Raw genomic sequence first — 25072 nt, 5'->3', positions numbered from 1 at the left:
TGGGCCTCTCCAGTACTTTGGAATTTCACCACCGAACAAGTGCAAAATCCGGAAGAATTAGTAAAACACTTAAATGAGGTGTGTGGTCAGTCTGGCCATACCAGAGATGGACAAATCATGGCAACATGCTGGGGCTTGGCCTATGCTTACAGGGCCTTGTTCAACACTACCCAGCACCTTCAAAAGGAAAGAAATGCCCCTGCATCTGAGGGCAAAGCAACAGTCAGTGCAGCTACTCCAGCCCCAAGCACAGCAGCTACAGCACGCCCAGTGACAAGTACAGTAGCTACCCAAACTTTGGCTGCAATGGACAGCACAGCTACCCCAGTGACAAGCACAGCAGCTACTCAAACTTCAACTGCAACAGACAGCGCGGCTACCCCAGCTCCAAGCACCGCAGCTACACCACCCCCAGCAACAAGTACAATTGCTATCCAACCCACAGTGATAATCACTGCAGCTAAACCAGAGGACCAATTTGTACCAATATCGGTTGCCCCTGTAAGCAAGAGAAAAAGCAAAAAAGAGGCAAGAAGGGTGAAGCAAGATGAAGAAACAATGTATTCACCACACAGTCCAGCATCAGATCAGGAGTCATCACCAGATGACGAAGAGGAAGAAGAGGCGACTTCTCGACCTCGGACCTCAACCAAGCTACGGAATATGCGAAAAGATTTTACCCGTCAACCAGGGGAACACATCATCACCTGGCTGCTCCGATGCTGGGACAATGGGGCTGATGGTCACGAACTAGAAGGTAGGGAAGCCAAGCAGCTGGGATCACTTGCTAGAGAAGGGGGAATTGACAAAGCAATTGCAAGAGAGAAAAAATCCCTCAGTCTCTGGAGGTGGCTCTTGGCAGCTGTGAAAGAAAGGTTTCCATACGAGAACAATGTTTTGAGTTGTTCAGCCAAGTGGACTACTTTAGACAAAGGCATCCAGTCTCTGCGGGAATCAGCCATCGTACAGATGATGTATCACATAAAGCCAAATAACAGGGATATACCCATAGACCCAGATAAAGTCGAATGTACATGACCCATGTGGCAAAAACTAACATGGAATGCACAGTCATCATATGCCCATTCATTGCCAACAGTAACCTGGAATGACAGAGTACCACAACAGTGGATGAAATTATTCATGAACTCCGAGAGTTCGCAGACAACCTCACCCCTTCCATCATCTCAGCTCTGGAAAAACTGTCCCAGGATCTCAAACAATTGAGGGACGATCTATCTGATTTATCCAGCTCCTCACGTGTACCAACACACGTCTCAGCTATTAACAACAGGCATTCTATTCTTTGAGAGAGAATATACAGAGGAGGTATACACCATGGGCCACTCTATGGTTTTACCTGTGGGATCACAGAGAAGACATGACGAAGTGGGATGGAAAACCTACTTCAGCTTTGGAAGAATGGGTGAGTGAATTGAAGAGGGGAGCAAGGGCCAAGACTGATCATCCCATGAGACCTGCGGCTTCAGTCTCTGGTGAGCAGGTCCCTAGATGGAGCTGACTTTACTCCAGTTCCTGTGATAACAAAAAATAATCCCTTTCAACATGACTTAAGTGTTCAACGTTGCAATGGCTATTAGAGGGGCCCTGCCTCCAGCCAGGTGGAGGTAGGGGACAATCGGATTTACTGGACTGTGTAGATCAGATGGCCTGGCACATCAGTCCCACAGAAGTATAAGGCTCTAGTAGATACCAGTGTACAGTGTACCCTGATGCCATCAAGTTGTCATGGGTGGAAGCCATCTCTATTTCTGGAGTGACAGGAGGATCCCAAGAGTTGACTGTACTGGAGGCTGAAATCAGCCTGACTGGGAGGAAATGGCAAAAGCATCCCATTGTGACTGGTCCAGAGGCTCCACGCATCCTCGGCATAGACTACCTCAGGAGAGGGTACTTCAAAGACCCAAAAGGGTACCGACGGGCTTTTGGTATTGCTGCTTCGGAGACTGAGGAAATTGAGCAGCTGTCCACCTTGCCTGGTCTCTCAGAGGATCCTTCTGTTGTGGGGTTGCTGAAAGTCGAAGAACAACAAGTGCCAATCGCAACCACAATAGGGCAATATCGCACCAACCAAGACTCCCGGATTCCTATCCATCAGCTGATTCGTAGACTGGAGAGTCAGGGAGTGATCAGCAGGACCCACTCACCCTTTAATACCCCATATGGCCAGTGCGAAAGTCTAACGGAGAGTGGAGACTAGCAGTAGACTATCATGGCCTGAATGAAGTCACACCGCCATTAAGTGCTGCCATACTGGACATGCTAGAACTTCAGTATGAATTAGAGTCAAAGGCAGCCAAGTGGTATGCCACGATTGATATTGGCAATGCATTTTTCTCAATTCCTTTGGCAGCAGAGTGCAGGCCACAGTTTGCTTTTACTTGGAGGGGTGTCCAGTTCACTTGGAACCAACTGCCCCAGGGGTGGAAACACAGCCCTACCATTTGCCATGGATTGATCCAGACTGGAACAGGGGCAAGCTCCACAACACCTGCAATACATCGATGACATTATTGTGTGGGGCGATACAGCAGAAGAAGTCTTTGAGAAAGGAAGAAAAATAATCCAAATCCTGCTGAAAGCCGGTTTTGCCATAAAACGGAGTACGGTCAAAGGACCTGCACAGGAGATTCAATTTTGGGGAATAAAATGGCAAGATAGACGTAGACAGATCCCCACAGATGTGATCAACAAGATAACAGCAATATCTCCACCAATTAATAAGAAAGAAACACAAGCTTTCTTGGGTGCTGTGGGGTTCTGGAGAATGCACATCCCAAATTACAGCTCGATTGTAAGCCCTCTCTGTCCTGTGACCCAGAAGAAGAATGAGGTCCTGAGCAACAACAAGCCTTTGAGCAAATTAAACGTGAGATAGTTCATGCAGTGGCCCTTGGACCACTCCGGACTGGGCCAGATGTAAAAAATGTACTGTACACCGCAGCTGGGGAGAATGGTCCTACGTGGAGCCTCTGGCAGAAAGCTCCAGAGGAGACTCAAGGTCGACCCCTCAGCTTTTGGAGTCGGGGATACAAAGGATCTGAGGCCAGCTATACCCCGACTAAGAAAGAGATACTGGCAGCCTATGAAGGGCTTAGAGCTGCTTCGGAAGTGATTGGCACTGAAGCACAGCTCCTCCTGGCAGCCCGGTTGCCTGTGCTGGGCTCGATGTTCAAAGGCAGGGTCTCCTCTACACATCATGCAACTGATGCTACATGGAGTAAATGGGCTGTACTAATTACACAACAAGCTCGAGCAGGAAATCCCAGTTGCCCAGGCATTCTAGAAGTCATCATGGACTGGCCAGAGGGCAAAGATTTTGGAATGTCACCAGAGGAGGAGGTGATGCATGCTGCAGAGGCTCCACCATATAATAAACTGTCAGAAAGTGAAAAACAGTATGCCTTGTTTACTGATGGGTCCTGCCGTATTGTGGGAAAGCATCAGAGATGGAAGGCAGCCGTATGGAGTCCTCGGCGACAAGTTGCAGAAACTGCTGAGGGAGAGGGCGAATCGAGTCAGTTTGCCGAGGTGAAAGCCATCCAGCTGGCCCTGGACATTGCTGAACGAGAAAAGTGGCCAGTACTTTATCTCTACACTGACTCATGGATGGTGGCAAATGCCCTGTGGGGGTGGTTGCAGCAAAGGAAGCAGAGCAACTGGCAACGCACAGGTAAACCCATCTGGGCTGCTGCACTGTGGCAAGATATCGCTGCCCGGGTGCAGAACCTTGTGGTGAAGGTACGCCATGTAGATGCCCGTGTACCCAAGAGTCGGGCCACTGAGAAACACCAGAACAAGCAACAAGTGGATAAAGTTGCTAAGATTGAAGTGGCTCAAAAGGACTTAGATTGGCAACATAAAGGTGAATTTTTTTTTGCCCGATGGGCCCATGACACTTCAGGCCATCAGGGCAGAGATGCAACATATAGATGGGCCCATGAACGAGGGGTGGACTTAACAATGGACACTATTGCCCATGTTATTCATGAGTATGAAACATGTGCTGCAATTAAACAAGCCAAACGGTTAAAGCCTCTTTGGTATGGAGGACGATGGCTGAAGTACAAATATGGGGAGGCCTGGCAGATTGACTGTATCACACTTCCACCATCCTGCCAAGGCAAGCACCATGTGCTTACCATGGTGGAAGCAACCACCAGATGGCTGGAAACATGCACTGTGCCCCACACCACTGCCTGGAACACTATCTTGAGCCTTGAGAAACAGATTTTGTGGCGACACCGCACCCCAGAGAAAATTAAGTCAGACAATGGGACTCATTTCCGGAACAACCTTATAGACACTTGGGCCAAAGAGCATGGCATTGAGTGGGTATATCATATCCCATACCCTGCACCAGCCTCTGGGAAAATCTAACAGTACAATGGGTTGTTAAAAACCACACTGAGAGCAATGGGTGGGGGAACTTTCAAGCATTGGGATACACACTTAACAAAGGCCACCTGGTTGGTCAACACCAGAGGATCTGCCAACAGAGCTGGCCCAGCCCAGTCAGAACTTTTACATATTGTAGAGGGGTACAAAGATCCTGTGGTGCACATGAAGAATTTGCTGGGGAAGACAGTTTGGGTTATTCCTGCTTCAGGTAAAGGTAAACCCACTCATGGGATTGCTTTTGCTCAGGGACCCTGATATACTTGGTGGGTAATGCGGGAAGATAGGGAAGTCCAATGTATACCTCAAGGGGATTTGATTTTAGGGGAAAACAGCCAATGAACTTAACTGCATGCTGTTGCCTGCTGTGTAATACTTTTATAGCCTATCAATTAGATGTCTTCAGATCACCAGCGACTGGCCCTGACTTCCCTCCAACCATCATCCCAACAGAGAATGAACTTTGATAGAACCAAACGAGTTCTAGCAGTGAAGGAATGATCAGTATCAGCAGGCAACGATCCAACACTGCACACGGCCTTTCCTGCCCTGAAAGACTGTTATAAGGGATGGAAGCTGACATCATGGGCCGAATGGACTCGACAGCATTATAGGGATTGGTCCATGCACTAAGAAATGTTGTTTTTTTTTTTTTTCCCCTCTCTGTGTGTGTATGTGGATGTATATATAGGTAAGAGAGATGGTATATTGAAAATGTGGCATCTGAGCATGACGTGAGTGGTACTGAATAAGGGGTGGATACTGCCCTGGGTTCAGCAGTAGCAGTCAGGTTTTTCCTTCTTGGTAGCTGGTGCAGCACTGTGTTTTGACTTTCAGCCTGGGAACAGCACTGATAACACCAATGTTTTTAGTTGTTGTTAAGTAATGTTTACTTTGACCAGGGTCCTTGTGAGTCTCACGCGCTGCCAGGGACGAGGGGAGGTGAGGAGGAAGCAGAGACAGGACACCTGACCCAAGCTAGCCAAAGAGGTATTCCATACCACAGCACGTCATGCCCAGGGAGGTAACTGGGAGTTACCCAGAAGGGCACAAGCTCTCTTCAGGGGGGTCGGACTCGTTCGGCGAGTGGTATCATATTCTCTTCTCTCGTTATTTCCCTTATCATTATTATCATTGGTGGTAGCAGCAGTGATTTGTGTTATACCTTAGTTACTGGGCTGTTTTTATCTCAACCCGTGGGAGTTACATTCTCTCGATTTTCTCCATCCCTCCGGGAGCAGGGGATGGGGGAGGGGAGGGAAGGGGGAAGGAAAGAAATAGGGAGAAAGGGGGGAAGTGAGTGGACGAGCTGTGTGGCTGGGTTTAAACCAAGACACAAATGACATTATGATCTTCAATTTAAGAAGAAAAAATAAGCTAAGGAAACTACAGACCCACACAAAAGGTTTTGGCCATACAGTATACTCTCATCTGTTTGATAAATATTCACCCTAACTTAAAGGAGACATTAAATGCAATCAAATTTCAGATTTACTTACAACTTTTGAAATATCTCAACCAAAATAGCAAAAAAATATTTTCTTCTTATGAAAGACACAAATACATATTTAGTAGAAGAATTTTATCTTGAGTGTGTGCACAATAACTTCAAAGAATGTGCCCTAGACTCCATGGAGTTACAGACATTTTTAGAAGCCAGTGTAAAGCAGCAACTTCCCTTTAATGCCAAGAATCAGAAACCTTAGGAGACCAAACTATAATTTGTGCATTATTCCCACCTCTCTAACATTTATTCTAAAACAGTGAGGGGACAGCAGCACCAACCATTCTACCATATATTCTTCTGTGCCTGGACCAAGAGAGGGCTGGTGCCACGACAATAGCAACTCTGCACAGTAGGTTTTGATAAGCAGGAATCTTTCCAAACCCAGTCAGTCATTTCAGCATTTTCTCTCCTTGGAAGACATCTTTCTTACATTTAGTTCAACTAAAAATAGAGTGGGGTGAGGGTTTGGGTGGCAGTGGGGTTTGTTTTTTTTGTTGGTTTTGTTTTCAAAGAAAACCTTTCTTCTGCTAGCTTTATATTTACAAACAGTAACTTGTCTTTATGAGATAAACAGTTATGAAAATGGCTGATGAATGCACAGTTTTCCAATTTTTTGTAAAGCAAAAGCACTACTGGGGACACATACAGCTCCTGCCTAGCAGCTATTCACTTTCGTACTTGCTGTGAAGGTAATGATTTCACATAAAGAAAACATCATTAGTATAAAAGTAAATATGTAAAAGAGTTTCACAAATCAATGCAGTTTAAAAATAAGCAATCCACTTTTCACTACTTAAATACTTAAAAGGATAGAGTATTAAATGCTTATAGAGTTTACTGAACTAGTAAATTCATCGTAAGTTTTATTATGAGCTCATATAAAAGCTATTACCATTGGTTTTGAATCATTTTTCTTTCAGTTTTGATTTTACAATGATTAAAGCTAAGAAGGGCAACCATCACAGCCACACAATTTTATCAAAATCATTCACAATGCGAAAGAATAACCCCATACAGAGAAGCTATTCACATATTTTTATGATAATCAAAAATGAAACAAGGGTCAAGCTCTAAACCATCTGCAGTACACACAACAATCTAAATTTTTCATGAATATCAGTCTTCCAACACTCAAAAATTACCAACTAGAAGCACCTTATGTAAAAAACAAGTTCAAGCTTGCAGTGAAGTTACTTTCTACAAATTAGAAGCAAAGAAACAGCCAACAGAAAATGACAAAATATTTGTACAAAAACAGAGCAACCATACTCTAAAGAAAATATTATGACAAATTAAAAGTTAAAAAACCCAAAACTTTTGACTCTCTCTCATGAGACCCCATGTGGAACACTGCATCCAGCTCTGGGGACCCCAACACAAGAGGGACATGGACCCCTTGTAGCAAGTCCAGAGGAGGCCACAAATATGATCTGAGGGCTGGAGCACCTCTCCTATGAAGACAGGCTGAGAGAGTTGGGTTTGTTCAGCCTGGAGAAGACTGGGGAGACCTTAGAGCAGCTTCCAGTACCTAAATGGGGGCCTACAAGAAATCTGGAGAGGACTTTTTATAAGGGCATGTAGTGACAGGACAAGGGGGAATGGCTTTAAACTGAAAGTATGCAGATTTAGATGAGATAATAGGAAGAAATTCTTCTCTATGAGAGTGGTGAGGCACTGGAACAGGTTGCCCCAAGATGCTGTAGATCCACCCTCCTTGGAAGTGTTCAAGGCCAGGCTGGACAGGGCTTTGAGCAACCTGATCTAGTGGAAAGTGTCCCTGACCATGGCAGAGGGATTGGAACTAGATGATCTTGAGTATCCCTTCCAGCCCAAACTATTTTAAAACAACCAAAAAATTCCTTAAAATACCCCCACAATATACTCCTTTCAGGTAACCTCCATATTAACTAGAGAGCTAGTTGGTAGAAAGAACACTAAAAATTACATTGTCTTTCACAAATCATCTCCACTTACCATTTCTGTATTTATCTTCTATTTCTTTCACTAAGCTTCCATTGTCACACAATGAGCAATACAGGAAGGTCTTGTAAGAACCAGAATTAGCTAAAGACACATGGCTCCCTTCTAGCGTAACGATTCCACCTGCATTCTTTCCACTTCTCAGGTCTCTCACTCCCATCCATCTCCTTACAAAAGCAAGAAATAAGTACTGCACATCTGAATTTAATGAGATTGAAAAAGCAAAATTAGCCAAGAGCAAAGTTAACTCTGCTCCAGAGCACATTCTTAGCATGGGGCAACTGGCCTTGATCACTACTGATGCTGTTACTCTAAAACCACTAATAAACTGAGTAATGTAGCAAATAGAAGCTTAACTTCCACATTTTGATAGTTTAAAAATCTCTCCTCAATGATCTGTTAGAACAGCCTTCAAAATAATCCAAAAATGAAAGCATATTGTTTTATTCTATAATTACACATATATTACTACGTTGATATAAGCCAAGATGCCTTAAGAATCAGAGACTGGTAAAGAACAGCACCTAGAGTGGCAACTTGTTCATTGAAACCGGCAAGCAAACAAAAAAGTAAACCACTAATTTACAGGCTGATCTCAACAGCAACATCCTGATCTCAACACCAGCAAACTGAATCCACTTCATGTCATGTTGCAGCACAGCTATGAAAAAGCTGCTCTGGCTCACAGTTGAAGGTATGCAGGTGCATCTCATAACACAGAAGCTGCATCAAAATTGCAAAGGCTTGATCAAGATAACACTGCAAAAGAGAACCTCATAAACAGTAAAACAGAACTGGAATTTGAATTATCAAATTGCTCTATTTCAGGATATTCAGAAACCCAGCAGCAGCACTTTGTACCAGTTGTGGGTGGGGAGGCTTGTAATATACTACAATGATTTTTGAGAACAGAAAATCTTAAAAAAAATCCTTCTATATCAGCAAGAAAGGGCAGCTGCAATCTGCAAACACACTGAAGTTAGAATAAGGGTTATTTTCCCAGCATGACCATGCCATTTAAGAAACTAGGACGAACAAAAATTCAGGAATGAAACAAAATGCTAGACTAAAATGAAAACTTGGCAACTCTGACATTAATGGCAAAGCTCCAACTGACATTCACAGAGCTGGAGATTCACCCCAGGAATATGAGTTTAGATCCTACAAGCAACAGCTTTCCTTAAACTGCCTTGCCTGTATATACTGAAAATACAACTTTAACTTTTGCATTTAGAAGGCCAAGCAGCTAGAACAAAATCTGCACAGGTTACTTAAGGTTAATTTAAAAACACATCTGCATGCAGTGTAAGAGAATGAAATTTAGGTCTGTGGAGGAAAGACCTGAACAATTAGAAGACCTGAAAAGCCAGCACCACAGAATCATGCAGAACTGGGATGAGATAACATCCTCAGGTTTTGTACCTACAGTGCACTCCATTAACCTTTATTTTTCCTTCTCCCTGTAACATTCCAGTACAGATCCACCTGCATATATTAAGCAACGTTTCTGATACTCCATACCTCATCAGTGAGAGAAGAATGAGGAAACGGAGCCTCTAAAACACCTTTATGTAGACATAACCCTTTTACTTCTGCATTAGCATTTATTGCCAAGAATACCAGTACGAGACACCCAAATTTCACATCTAAACTGCTAATTGTACGCATTTACTGTAAGCAAGTGCAAGGACCTAAGATCATCTTCAAATCAGGCTTCTAAGTTTTATCAACTGCACACTGTCATTTACTAAAACAGGGAAGAGGAAGCAAGTTATATATCAACCTTTTTTAGCTGTAAAAAGAAAGTTGGAAACCTGTAAATACCTAACACACAGGAATGATTACAGAGCACACAGAAAACACACAAAGTTGATGTATTGATTCAGGGTGCAGTAATCCCTTTCTAGAAAAGTCACATAAAAACAACAGGTACCTTTTACTGTGTGGCTGGTTTGTTTTAAAGTAAGATAAAATATGCTAGAACCCCCCTCGCTTTTTTTTGTGAAAAATTAAGTACGAAGTGAAACAAACCAACCTGAAGTCAGAATCCATCTCCAACCTGGGCATCAGTGATGACCAGTCGGCACTGTCCTCTTACGGCTACTCAGGACTAATGAATTTTGCCTTGATCAGTTTGTTAACTTTTGTTATGACCCCCATCTCCTGGCTCACCAGTTTTCTCCCAGCCCAGTAAATTGGCAGCTGCTCAGCTCCTTCAGGGGAGAGAAGTGAAAGTCAATTGTAATAATGGGCTGCAATTACTCCTGTGTTGCAGGAGCTGAGTTGCTGTTGCTGACTGCTGTCATTTTATCTGCCTTTGAACTTCTTTATGACCCCATGGTAAGGAATTACAGCCCTCAGCTGGAAAAAACATCACACCTCTCATCATCACACAACATCCTGCAGAGCCTCTCAAAACAAGTGCCAGACAGGCTGATAGCGAAATAGGAAGCAGTATACAAAGCCATATTAATTATAACACTGCAACCACACTGCTTCAAGACCTTTTCAAACCTCACTCTCGTATCTCTAACAAAGCTCTGCATAATGGTGTTAGGCTGTAGACATGTATAAACATGGGCAAATGCAGTATAGTGGCTACAGACTCCCCTCTGCCTAGATGCAGAGCATGGAAGCCTGCACAATTTGAGAACATTGGATGGTACAAGTCAGAGACCAGAATTTTTCCATAATCAAAATGGAATTATACACAATGGACAGATTTTATTTTTTTTAATAACCTAACTCACCTTAAAGAAATGGGCAAGAGCTGTAATACTCAAATATTAGACATCAGAATCCCCAAAAGGACTGGCAAAGTCAGTAATTAAAGTGTTTCTCTCCGTGAGTAGAGCACACTTATCAGCTATTGCATTCATTGGCTCAACATTTTGTTTCCTAGTTTTTTTGTTTCTGTTTTTCCTCCCCAAAGCAACTTTTACTGGAAATACTGCGGAAGTACAACATAAAAGTCCCCAAAAAGACAAAAAAAAAAAAAAAAAAAAAAAAAAAACAAAACCCAAAGCTCACCCAAGTTGTTTGAAATGCTCATAACATACTAATGTGCCTAGACATCACTTAAAATACAAGCCTTCCACTTTCTACTTCCCAAATCATTGTTTTCCCTCTGTTATTAAACTCAATATATTTTCCTTCTCAACCATTGCCCTGGCCTGTTCACATGGTCCTCCAGATGCCCACTGCCAATTGTTTTGGCAACCTTCCACATAAAGCGAAGGTAATTAAGTTTGATTTTTGCTATATTTAGTGGACACGGCATTTTTCAAATGTTTTTTTAGAAGTGTGAGATATCAATCGATCATTCTGGTGGACCTCTGGGGCAGGTATAACCCACATACAGAGATGGAAATAACTTCTGAGTGAAGTTTTCTGGACATTTCTGTAAGACTGATTTTTAATGAATGAGTTCATGTCATCTCTAAGATGATGATATTTTGCACACAAAATATTTAAGAATTTCATTTAATAACAATGACACTGAAGTATTCCATGAGGCAATAATTCAGCTTGAATTGATTAAGTTCAAATTTGCTGGCCTAACGATTTATTAACCAGGGACAGAAATTATTGCTGAGAAAGCACACTGGGGTGTTCCCCACATCCTTACGATGTTGTAAATCATAAATCCCCTTCCTTCTACTGCAAGAATGGTACATTAATTTAGAATAAAGTCTGCAGATATAAGATAGTGGAGTAAAGAACATAATGCTTTGTTATTATCTGAATGATGCCATACAGCTCCAAACAACAAAGAAACCATCACAGACGAAAAACTACTTATTTAAGGTCTAAAAGATTAAAACATCACTTAAACTACTACGATATTAACAATCTTCTATTTTAAGGATCTTTACAATGTTAATTTAAATCATTCACTTTGCATAACTGATGAAAACTCAATTATTTCAGTAGTCCAATAGCAACTCCAGCCTGTTCTCCCTCCAGTGACAGCAAAGATACTGGTCATATTTGCAACACTCACCGTGTAGACAACAGTTCTGGAGCAAGCGTCCACTGTTTGAGTAATTGTATGTAACAAAAAAGAGGGAGAGGAGGTGTGCATGAAAGCGTATGAAAGAAAAAAAATGGGGGGGGGGGGGGGGGGGCAGGATGCTGAGTACAAATTGTGGACATCTTAAAGTCCAATGGTCCCTACTCTGATGAACTCCAACAGAGACTGAAGTGAAACCACCCAATCTTGAAAATCATCATGAAGTAACAACAGAAATGCATGAATGCCAAAACAGTTTATCAACAACCGTGCTCTTCCTGCCTGTTCAGCTCCTGCGAGCTAAATGCGTCATGATCACCTGGTTTTCTGTGCTCAGGGTTCTAGACGTTACTGTGTCAGTTACAAGGCACATTAATGAATTCCAGGCACGCTCTTCAGTCTCCTGCTGGTGCATGCTAATCCATTTTATTTAGTACTGCAACCAAGGAGAACATTTTAATCATCACAATGTGACTGCCAGTGCTCATCTGATCGTACTTGTCATAGATCTGACAGAATTCTAAGGTCTTGAAGAATACCGCTTTTCCACTTCAAAATGGACAAAAGTATAGTCTCACCTCTCTGCTAAAGTTTAGCTTTCAAAAATAATATCAAAAATAATATCCATGCAACTTAGCTCTTTATCATAAAAGCAATGTACCACACAGAAAAAAAAAATCCTTTTGTTACATTACTTGCTGAGTTCAGCTACATCAATTTAAGATTAGATTCATTAACTGCACTTAGTTAAGTTAGTTACACATTTCAAAAACAGTAAGTCAATAACAGAAGATATATGCTAAATAATAAAAAATTTGCAATGGCATATCATGGTATTTTTAATTAGAAAATGGAATTCACATACACTAAGATATGTTCGTTCCTATCTTTAATTTTGGGGAACGAACACTTCAGTGAGGATATGTTGCCTACACTGCCTCAGAAGCGCTCTGCTCTTCACTGTAGTAATGGTTTTGTAACTTTAAATAAGTATTAATATTTCAGCTATGCTAATTAGTTTAATACATGAAGTAAAGGATACAGACTGAGGGAAAAAAAGAGTGATCAGTGTTGCCACTGGTATGTTTAAAGTTACTTCTGAACCAAACATGGCAACTGCATATAAGTAACAGACAGGAAAAATGTGATTTACACTGCCCTCAATTTAAAGGAGAAAAAGCAAATCAAAGCTATGAAGTAGATTTTCAGCATGTCTCCTGTGAGAACCAATTACAATTAAACAAGAATCAACAACGTGCAAAATAACATTCTAGCTGCATTTCATTCCACAGTATATAGAACTAGTGAAAGAAAAGAGTAAGTATTCTTGAGAAAAACTTCTTTCAGTTTCATTGTCATCTCAAGCCTTCTTACTGCACACACAAAAAGAAGAAATCGTGCCATTATTTAACTGTATATATACATATATATGCACACATACCAATTATAGACTCTTTCAGGTTTATTAAATACAGAAATAACTCATTAGTGTGATTTAAAATAAATAAAGGCAGATCTGGTCTACCATTATACATGAAAGTACATATGATTCTGTGGTTCCTGTATGCAGGCCTTCTGATCCGATAGACTATTTTACCATGGGATTTGAAGCCAATCTATAGGTTCTTCAATGTAGGTAACACATACAGTGACAGATAATGTTCTCAGGTTCTCTTAGAAGGAAACAGATTTCCCCAGTACTGCATTAACAGTGTTATAACAAGTAGACGTAAAACCTTCAAGTCTTTATGAATGTGCTGTGCCACTCTAGAATCTTTTTTTCTTCATAATATTCAAACAAATCCTACTTTTCTTCACTGTTAATTTTCACATGTATTAGTCATCCAGAAAACTTTACTGAGAAGCTGATAACTGAGAAGCTGATAACTTTGCCATTTTCCTTCCTCCTTCCCCTACCTTCCACCCCAAAACAAATTAATCACAAAGCTTTTGATCACTGTGGAAGCGTTAGGCTTTCTACTGTGTTTTTTTGGTTGCCTTACGTGTACTTACATCTTAACAGCATAAAAACAAACAAGAAAACTAAAATCCTCAGGGAACTAAAGTTTAAATGCACAGAAGAGGTTAACACTAACCTTTTTATTTTTCTTTAACAGAATTCCTGTTTATGACTGGCTCTATGTTCTCTAGTATTACCTTCGACAATGTGGAACATCCCACAAATCATTTTTAGATGCAAAATGTAGATCTTCCCTGTAAAGGTGGTCACGAACACATTGCCTTACTTTAACAGCATATTCTTTCCAATTACCATTTTACTCTTTTTTTTGGAGTAGGGGTGCAAATAGTTTAAAACTGAACAAGTAATAGAGCAAAAGCAAAACTTTCCCCCATTCAACATAATTTCCTGTAATTATTCATTTTGTATTGCACAACTAATGAAAAAAGGAAGGTTTTAAGGTTGGTTGGTTTGTTGGGTTGGTTGTTTTTTTTTTTTTGTTTTGTTTGCTTGCTTGCTTGTTTTTTCCTGCCTTAGTTGTTTCTGAAGTCATGCGCAGCAACTGACCATCGCCATGGTTTTGAGCATGGAAGATAAGAATTAATTTATTGCCAAGGAACTGCTTGAAAATTAGGAATATGTCCTTAATGTATCATCCCAGCTACAGCCTGATGCAAACAACTGTATTTAAAAGAGGCTGGATCATTTGCTTCCACTTCAAGTCATCAATGTATCAGTATATTTGATTTTAAACCACTTGATCTTAACCTTCCCCCCTCCAATATATTCAGTGTATTTTGGGGTTGTTTTGTTTTTAACATCTTGCTACAGATTTGTATCATTCTTAAATAAAGAGTAAATCCTGAATGAATCACACAAGGACAAAGGAGGCCAAATGCTCATTTGTTTTTCTGTCACCTCGACCTATTTAAGGTATTCTGGGACAGGCTCATTCATGTTTGTAAACATGTTTGATCATGGTCTGCGCTAGCAAGTAAGTAGAGAACTCCTTCTTTAGGGAGCATCTTTAGAGAGCTTCCCAGTTATTATTACAAAATACCACCACAAAATCACCAAAAGGACATGTACTTGCAGCAGGGGGAGATTGAGCATGGGGGACAGGGGGAACACAACACAGATAGCACTGTCTCTTGTTTTCTCATTCTCAATAATTCAAGTAATTCCACCCTCCACCCCAGTGCATACCAGGCACTTCTCTCACCACCTATCAATCCTCGGAAGGTCCATTCCTCCTCTTGCTTTCTTTTGTTGCCACCAGTCCCCCAGCTTTTTCCCCAACTTCCTTACCAAAAAGGTCAATTGCTTTACTCAGTGTTTCTCATTAGATCTCACAATCTTCAAGCAACAACTTTGGTTTCTATTCAACCTACATTCAACTCCTCTCCCCAACTCTCAGACTGCTGTTGCTATCACCTTGGGCTCACTTCATACTCACAAATATTATCACAATGATGAACAGAGAATTTAAATACAACAGGGGTTTTTTTCATGATGCTTTAGCATGAGAAACAATCGCTGCTACTCATCTTCAGGACTTCATTTAAGTACTCTTCTCTCTTCACCTTCCATTGTTAGACACTTTCCACTGTACTCAATAGATCCTCTATTTAATTTTTTTTAAGGACTCCTTTTTCTCATCCATCATGTTCAGGATTATTAATCAGGATTACATTTTCTCCAGGGAAAAACAGAACACTTCCTAATGAACAATTCCATTGCATAGAATGATGATAAATTCTTATCGCTATATACTAAAAAATTCACAGACTTCTATGTCTACTCACGAATCCCAATCACATGGCCTCTGGCACTGTACTTCACAGATTCACAGAATGATTTGGGTAGGAAGGGACCTTTAAAAATCATCCAGTCCAACCTCCCTGCTGTGGACAGGAACACTTTCCACTACACCATGCTGCTCAAAGTACTCCCCTGTAAGCCTGCATTTCTTAACAAAGATAAGAACACAGCTCTGCTCTTACACACACAGAGATACACACATACCCTCCTCCACTTCCCACTGACATTCACATCCGTTCCTCCATTTCAAGAACACCAGCCTCAAGCATCATCTTTGACATGTCCATCTATCCCCTTATCAGTTCTTTATATTATCACACCCTTTGCCATCTTATACCTGTTGAATGTAATTTCCTGTATCTACCTCATTTGACATTGTCCAGTTTTGCTTCAAGTGCACCATTAGCATTAGAGAGGAAACGAAAATTTCTAGGCACTCTCTGACTGGCTTACTCAACATGAATAAACATTTCCATCTGCCACAGAGCAAATCATTTCAATCTTCAACAAAACAAAAAACCCTCTAGAAATCAGGAAGAGCATTGAGCCAAAATGAAACAAGAGGTTTTCGATAAGAAATGGGTACTATTGCTTATACATGACAGAGAGAATACTCTTCATTATTCAAGTTTTAACTTGCAGAGTCATGCATGGAGGGAAAAAGTCCCAAATAATTATGGCACACAGCCATACAGAGACTGGGGAATGGTGTGTATCTGGCAAAGTTTCCTCAAATATTCCAGGTAAATACAGCTGTTTCAAAACCACCCAGAGAAGCAACAAGGAGGATCCTAAACTCTCTTTATCAAAGCCAAATTCTAGCATGAACATTCTGACACTCAGCTCCCCCTGGCACCCTCCCAGCTTCAGGGTGTATTTAAGATTCACTGGTATCTAATGTCTAATGAAGGGGTACAGCTTAGCAGAGCAGGCAAGCATCTGTCAGAGCCCTAGTGAGGGTCACAAAGGAGAGGTTATCACTGGCACCACCACAACAGACTGACATTTCAAGCCAATCTCTGAGCCGTCATGAAGGTTCAGATGACATGTTTTTATTTAAGCATGAATGATTTCGAAATAGAAATGGGAATTTCAGCAAGTTGCAGGTTGAACAAATTGATTCTGTACGATCTATTTTTCACTTCTGCTCCAGAGAGGAAGTTAAAGAAATTCACACTACATGAAGAGTCAAAAGAAATTGATAGTTTCATACTAGCAGTATATCACTGCCAGAAGCTCAAGCTAAACCAATCACTTTTTAACTAGAAATGGGCCCAAGACATGATGTTCTGATCTCAATCTGAACTTCATGAAGTTCATGGTGGTTATGTTAGGATTTGGCATTTGGCTTACAATCTTCTCCACTTTTAACAATGAAGAAAAATCTTTTAAAGTAACAGTAGACTCTCCTCTATCGAATTTAATCGAAATCAATGAATCAGCTTCATCCAATCTCATTTCAACACTGTAAGAAGTCTAAATAGGTGTCCTTTAGCACTTTAGTTATAATAGACCCCTCTAAGTCTCTCTGGGAGTCGTTCTAGTATGGATGTAAATTCCAATATGAATAGGATTTGAGGACATCCCTGGACATATTTGCCTGGTAATTTCCAGCTAAAGCACAAACTTGAGACAGGCAAAGAACAACAGAGCCCTCTAATGGATTAATGCTGTATTACTGGGTTTTTCTTCAGTGCTGCAGTAAATTAATTCGGTTTTCAACTTGAAAATAGTTGAAACACAAGAAGTACAGAGAGAAGAATTACACACTATGAAAGCTTAAAGACTGAAGCTATTTTTGTTGCTTCCCAAATAGACAGAAATCACACAAAGTCATTTTTGAAATGGAGGACCATTTGATATTTTTGATTGTACGTAAATAAGCTTTGTGAAGAAGCTGGGTTTGCACAGTTGTTTGCAATATAGACACAGAAAGAGCCGACAAGCTGGATACACGTCCAACATCCATTCTGTTTCATGGCTTGATTTTGGTTCGCCTTCTGCTGCAGCCGCAGTCAGTGATCTCTGCAGAGCACCCATGTAATAGAAGGGAGTAAGTATCTAGCAAAAAGGCTGTATAAGGGTTTGCCTTCATGATAGCTAAGGCAAATCTGAAAATAATGATGCTGAAATGGCACAGTAGATATAACCTACCATACAGCCACACAAGCAATAGAACCAACACACATGCACACACAGAAGAATAATTTTTCAAAAATCGGTATGAAAGTAAATTCATATGCGGGAGCAGTCTTAGATTATTTTAGTCATAATCTGTAGTCTGACAACATAACAGATCAATCAAGAACTCTTCAACAATGAATGGCTCTGTAACAGTTTTGTATCAACATACAGGGTCAGAAAAAGTGACTCAGCATAGTGGGCAGAGGTGGGAGTGCCCCATATCAACAGAGAACAGATCAAAGGACTACTTGAGGCAAGAACGATGCTCCCAACAGTTATATGCTGGTTTACTAACAGAAGGAAGAAAGCAAAAATTGGATGCTTGCTACTGACACTCTCAAGAGGGACATAGCTAGTTTGACTCTGGAAGAGAAATTCCTTCACAAGTCTGCGTACCTCATAGAAGTACCATATTTGTCCCTTGATCAAGAAGCTCAGAGCATCCATAAGAGATCACTCAGAAGCATTCCGGGTCATGAGACAAATACAATATTGATTCTGAAGCTAGAAGTGGCTTATTACAGTGAATATCCACAAAGCAAGGGCACTCACAGATGAGACTAAATTCGAGGGATTCTCACTGATTAAATACCTGCAAATCCCATGACAGAACAATAACAATGATCACTGCAGCACCACGTGGAACATCCCACAGGCAGAGACTGTAAAAAAAAAAACGTGCTTGACTTCTCTCTACTAGAAAGATGCAAGAGAACATCAATGAAGTGCAGGTTATCGGCTGGCCAGCATGGGGACTGGAGTGCATGTGTCATACCTGCATTTTAGTTTTGTCCCTCCTTAAAGATCTCTAGCTATAACTTTACTTAAATAAACAAACTGGCAGGTTAGCTATCGTTACAATAGTCAAGGATTTATCTAAAGAAAGCGTACCACGCTCAACTATGAAGACAAGTTTCTCTCCGTGGTGCTCATTCAGCAAAACACAGGCTGCAGACTTAAATTCACACACCATGTAACCAGTGCTCTTTGGTAAAAGATCACATGTCTAAATCATTTGTGGAGTTTTGTTATAGCTACAGAACAGTATAGATCCATAAACTGCATCACATTTGTGGTGGGTTGACCCTGACTAGATCATAGGTGCCCACTAAAGCTGCTCTGTCACTCCCCTCCTCAGCTGCACAGGGGGGAGAAAATACAATGAAAGGCTCAGAGGTTAAGGTAAGGACAGGGAAAGATCCCTCACCAGTTACTGTCATGGGCAAAACCTGGGGAAAATTAGTTTAATTAATTACCAATCAAATCAGAGTAGGATAACAAGAAAGAAAACCAAATCCTTCCCCCTCCTCCACCTTCTTCCCAAGCTTAAATTTACTCCCAATTTTCTCTGCCTCCTCTCCCAACAGCAGTCCAGGGGGACTGGAAATAGCAGTTCTGGTCAGTTCATCTCATGTTAGTTCTGCTGCTCCTTCCTCCTCAGGGGACTGCTCCTCACACTTTTCCCCTGCTCCAGCATGGGGTCCCTCCCACAGGAGACAGTCCTCCACAAATTCCTCCAACGTGGGCCCTTCCCACAGGCTGCAGTTCTTCACAAACTGCTTCAGTGTGAGTCCCTTCCATGGGGTTCAGTCCTTCAGGAACAGACTGCTCCAGTGTGGGTCCCCCTGTCAGCAAACCTGCTCCAGCACGGGTCCCCCATGGGGGCACAGGTCCTGCCAGGAGCCTACTCCAGCACAAGCTTCCCACAGGGTCACAGCCTAATTCAGACATCCCCCTGCTACAGCATGGGGTCCTCCATGGGCTGCAGGTGAGTATCTGCTAACCATAGACCTCCATGGGCTGCAGGGGAACAGCTGCCTCACCATGGGCTGTACCATGAGCTGCAGGGGAATCTCTGCTCCTGAGCCTGGAGCACCTCCTGCCCACTTTCTCCACTGACCTTGGTGCTTGCAGAGCTGTTTCTCTCACACACTCACCTTGTACAGGTTTGGGTTTTTCTTCCCTTCTTACAGAGGCACTACTACTGTGGCTGATGGGCTCAGCCTTGGCCACTGGCAGGTCTGTCTTAGAAACAGCTATTACCGGCTCTGTTGGACATGGGGAAAACTTCGGGCATCTTCTCACAGAAGGCATTTCTGTAGCCCTGCCCACTACCAAAACCTAACCCCACAAACAAAATCAAACTGTTTTTATTAGTTGATTGTTGACTAACCTCAAAAAATGTACCCAACAAGTAAAACTTCCTGTGCTCCAAGGAAGGGGGGGGGGGGGGGGGGGGAATAAAAATATAAAGGGAAAAAAGTCTTTCTCAGCCTCAAATTTCCTGCCATACCCTGGGAAAGAATAGTAAGATCTCATATGGCACATTATGCAGTTCCTCAAGCCCATCTAAATAATTTCACACTTAAGAGGATAACAGGAGATGAAGTGAGATCAACTCCAAAATGACAAGTTTGAGAGACCATTCACATTTGAAACAGGAGTTTGCCTGTACATAAATATGAAAGAAAATGAAAACAAGGCACAAGCATGTAACAACACCTCCACCAAATGCCCTCCCAGTTTCCAGCTACTTGTGGGTCATAGATTTCCTCACACAGAAATACTACCTACTATTTCATGTCCTGCAATAGACTTTTCTTCCACTAGTTCATACTGTTATTCATTGGATACAATTATCCTCATTTATCCTCCCCTCTACATCATCCCAAGCAGTTCCACAGTTAACTGGTTTATATTATAATATAGTCATTACCAAAACAAAACAGAAAGTCCTAGATTTTGGAAGCTGAAATGACAGGCCTACATCATGTTTTTAAGATGAATTTGTCTAAAATACTACAGTGCACAACAGAGACTGGCCAATCTAGGTTCTTAAAAACACAAAGGACATCAGTTTTGAACATTTACCTGAAATATTACTTAAATACCACAATCTACTTCTGTATAGCACACTTTCCACAGCACTGTATTACAGGACAGTTAAACCAGTGCACAAAATAAGCCTTCTGATTTAGCAGAGTGCTTATAGCACACATTTTCAGAGTCAATTAATCCCAACTCTGACTCTAACCTGTTGTGACACTTGGAGCTTTTCACTTCACCTCACTATATATTCGGGTTTTTTCCATTTTACAATAGACATAATGATACTTTACCTGCTTTTTGAAGCCTTCTGAGAATTGCAGCAATAAAGTACTACATAGAAAGAGATACGCATTTATATTGAAATACGCCTATTCACAAAGAGCCACCAATTTCCAACTCACTAGTTAAACCATCTTTATAAGCATTCACAAAAAACATATGAAAAATTTACCTGCTCATTTTTGCAGATCCACACAGTACTCTCCTGAAGTAGAATAAAGATTTTGGCTTTGTATCCTTTCAGCTCAAGATACCCGCTTTTCTCAGGGACAACAGAAGTTCGAGACTGAGAATTATTATCAGACTGTGATTTCAAAGCATTGAGCATTGTATTAACCCAGTCATTCCTTTCTTCTAAACAAGAGGAACAAAAAAAAAACAACGTATGGTTAAAAGCATCAGCTCCATTCTTCCTACACATTGGTTTCCTGGTCTTCCTACTATGCTGTGCTGGTTGATAGTATAGCTATATCACATCAGAGAAAACATACACTTTGAAAAGCAGGGTGCAAAATAAAAATAACGTCAAAGTCCATATCAGTGGAGATGTTAGCACAGACATTCAATCAACTCCCAGCAAACAACACACAAATTGAAAGTCGTACAAACTGATGGTCAAGATTCTTAAAATCATGACTACAAGTTTGAAGATGCTTAATTCCACACCGCTTAAAGAATGAAGTAGTAGACAGCTGGCATGCTCACCTTCTGGAAGGCAAATCAATGGGAAAGAACTACAGGAATTATGTAAGCAAAAACCAGGGAGCCTGAATATCATCCATCACTGAAGAGGCAAGCCATCACCAATGTTATTCTATGTTTCATCATGCTCTTAAGCAAAAACATTTGGCAATTTACAATCTACTCCATTAAGGTGTAGCGGTTAAGCTTCATATTGTCAAGGGTACTGAGTAATCAAGAAAACGCACGTTTGAGTATCTTTGCATGCATTATTAATTTAACATCTTACAAATACATGAACACAAGGAAGTGAAGTAATAAAGTTCCAGTCTCATTCACTATGTTCAGATATTTCATCAGACTGAGATCAATATACTTTAATGCTGAATACTCTGAATGAATTAAGTTGTGCCCCATGCAACTGGAACATCATGAATATTTGAACTCTTGCTCTGAAAGATGCAGGTCATAAAATATAGCGAGGGGGTGCAGGGAGAGAAGGGAAGTTCTAACCACAGCATATATAAAGGTGACACAATCAGTGCCAAAAACTGTAATGAGCACTGTTACAACTGTAATATGCTTACTTCATACATGTTGCATGCAACAAAAAAACGAAGAAGGAAAAAATACACAAATTTAAGCATCTGAAAACAGTCCAAAGATGAAGAAGACAGCAGCCTGAAAGACTAGCACTACACAGACTAGGGAAGGTCGTTCAAGTGCTCCTCTTTGAAATTTTGTTTTCATACACGCCTTTTTAAAGTACTTCAAAAAGAACACTCGAATGCTTCAGTGTAGCTGAGGGCACCAAATTACTCTAAAAGTATGGTGGTCTGGGTTGGTTTTTTAAATGGATTTTCACTCCAGTTAAAGCAAATCATGCTGCATCTGAGCAGATTATGCTCTAACTCATTGCTGTCAAACTATTTAAATTTTGTCCCATCACAAATTTAAATCAATCCAAAAATAATGTATTCTTGATACACCAAAAAATAACAAGTCCGAGCACTGAAAGCAAACAAAATGAGCACTATAATCCACTGACTGCAGACCAACACTGGTAGCAAGGGACACAGGTCAATGAAGACAATGATATCATTCTTTATTTTGATACTTTGATATTTTGATACTCCAGGAGAAAGAAGATCTACTAAGATCCACAGGATGAAATATATATAAAAGTCCCAATTTCAGAATCTCTGAAAAGAAGTACAATTCAAATAGTCCCAGAAAAATTCCCCACCACAAAACCAAAGAAGGAATATCATCAAGTAACAGTTTGTGCATATAACTGAAAGCAAGCCGAGTTATTTACATAATTTACTATGAACATATCATCCAGCTCTGGATATAGTAAGGACCAGATTACTAGCACAGCACACATTTCTAACCTTAAATGAGCATCTTTACAGACAGGCCACTGTGTCCAAAGATGCTTATATACTAAATGAAAATGCAATTTCATGTATAACGAGTGGCTGCTCTGAATATATAAGTTAGTGTAGGCTGCGAACATTTTTATGGTGTTCAAAGGCAACGGTCCATAAAGCAAATTATAGCCCCAGAAAATGTATTGCACTAAGATGGTTATGTTCCAGTTTATAAAAAAAGTAAACGCATAAATTTGGAAGAGAAAAGCAAAACTAATAAAAATATTACTTTTAAACCCAGCTAAGAACACAAAATTGACTGACATTATTTGAACCAAAATTGAACCTTAAAACAGGATTTGTTCACTGATGCTGCACTCCTGTTACAGCCTGCAGCAAATGTTTACAACCAAGTTCTAACCCATAAAAATGGGATTTGATAATGGAAATGCTGAGAGACCCTTAGCTACAATGTGTCTGGCATGTACTGCTGTAAATACATATTGCATATCTTTTTTTTTTCCTAAGTATTCATTTTTGATTGTTTCCACAAAATAAGTCATACATGCACTGATATTGGTTCCACATATTACAAATGTAGGTTGATAAAGCATTACATTAGAAGGCACACTAACTTCCCTAGTACAACATACACTTGTATTCTCTACCAACACATGACTGAAAATATTGCACAAGGCAATAAATAAAGACACGCAGAAAACCCCAGGTTTCCTTTGATCACAGCATTGCATTCCAACCATCAACTTCATTGTTGCTCTTTGTCAATTTTATATCAAGTGGTGAGTCGGAGCAGATGGCTGAAGAGTACGCAAGCTGTTAAGAGCTGCCAGTGAGGCTTCAGGAACATCCAGACAAATCCATCTTTGCGAAGGATGAGGGAGGAGGCAGAAGAGTTGAAAAACAGTATTCTCATTCTGATGCTTTTAAAAACCATTCCCTGACAATTTCAGTTGCTCTTACAAAGTTTACAGTTATCTCCAGTTTCATTTTATGAGCCCAAAACAGCTGGATTCCAGAAATATCTCCAGCGATATAACAAATTATATTTTACAAACATAATTTATCAGCAGTGATTATATAGCTTTTTGCCAATCACTAGAGTTACACATGTTCCACTTACCTTCTTTATCCACACGGAAGACAAAAGTCCTATGGGATGTGACAATTTCAAATTTATTCTCCCCATGAACTCTTACTGTTGCTATAGCAGAGAGCAGTATTATTCCCTTTGAGAAAACTTCCTATAATAAAAATACAATAGAAATAGTTAATGACTCTCATGGAATGCTAAAAGTTTCTACTTGTCTTGATGTTTAGGAAGTTCACATACACAGGCTGTGCTCCTAGAAGTTCACCATGCTATTAATAAAACTGCATCGATACATAAACCGCTTCACTATGTACACATCACCAACTTCTCTGTTATGGGTCTATGCACACATACTGGCTTCTAACAGAGTCAAATCCCACTGTGAGATAGAATGCATATACTCAACAAAATACTTCATAAATTGTCTCATGGCACTAGTACCACAGCATACCATGTTCTCTTAAATTTACAAGTTTATGCCAAAGTAAATTACACAGACTATCTCACACACCATAATTATAAAAAAATAATATATATATATAATTACACTTACAAAATAGAATCAGGCACGGGAAAAAGTTGTGCCTTCTCCTGGCAGAAAATTCCGAAGAATTTTTCTGTTCCTTCCCCACTCCAGCGGCTAGCCAATAAATAGGGATTTTATCCCTAATTTTGAACTCAAAGGAGTCTCTGGACTCTGGAAAAATCCACCGCTCTGTCATTAGTAACTAGCATCCTCAAGCTTGGATGAGGTATGTACTTTACTACTATGTAAGGTAGGAGGAACCCAATATTTGCCAATTTCCAACTAGGAATCAGGACAACTGAACACAAAAGACAGACAGGAAAAAAGGAACTGCTACAAGTACTTTCTCTACCATAACTTGTCTTTTAACTCAATTTACTTAAGTATTCC

General features: G+C 40.7%; 1 protein-coding gene across 5 annotated transcripts in view; it reads right to left on the bottom strand.

Annotated features, from left to right (window-relative positions):
• Window positions 1-25072, bottom strand: part of ARAP2 (ArfGAP with RhoGAP domain, ankyrin repeat and PH domain 2) — a 139222-nt gene that overhangs the window by 86103 nt on the left and 28047 nt on the right. For all 5 annotated transcript variants that reach the window (XM_065699315.1, XM_065699324.1, XM_065699295.1 and 2 more), the window contains exons 8-9: window positions 24187-24307; window positions 21164-21345 (exon numbers count right to left, since the gene is read on the bottom strand). In XM_065699315.1, coding sequence (XP_065555387.1) covers window positions 21164-21345; window positions 24187-24307 — 303 coding nt within the window. The remainder of the gene's footprint in view (window positions 1-21163; window positions 21346-24186; window positions 24308-25072) is intronic.

This window comes from Lathamus discolor, chromosome 1, assembly GCF_037157495.1.
Source record: "Lathamus discolor isolate bLatDis1 chromosome 1, bLatDis1.hap1, whole genome shotgun sequence".
NCBI classification, from domain to species: Eukaryota; Metazoa; Chordata; class Aves; order Psittaciformes; family Psittacidae; genus Lathamus; species Lathamus discolor.
This window is presented reverse-complemented; position numbering and strand designations above follow the sequence as displayed.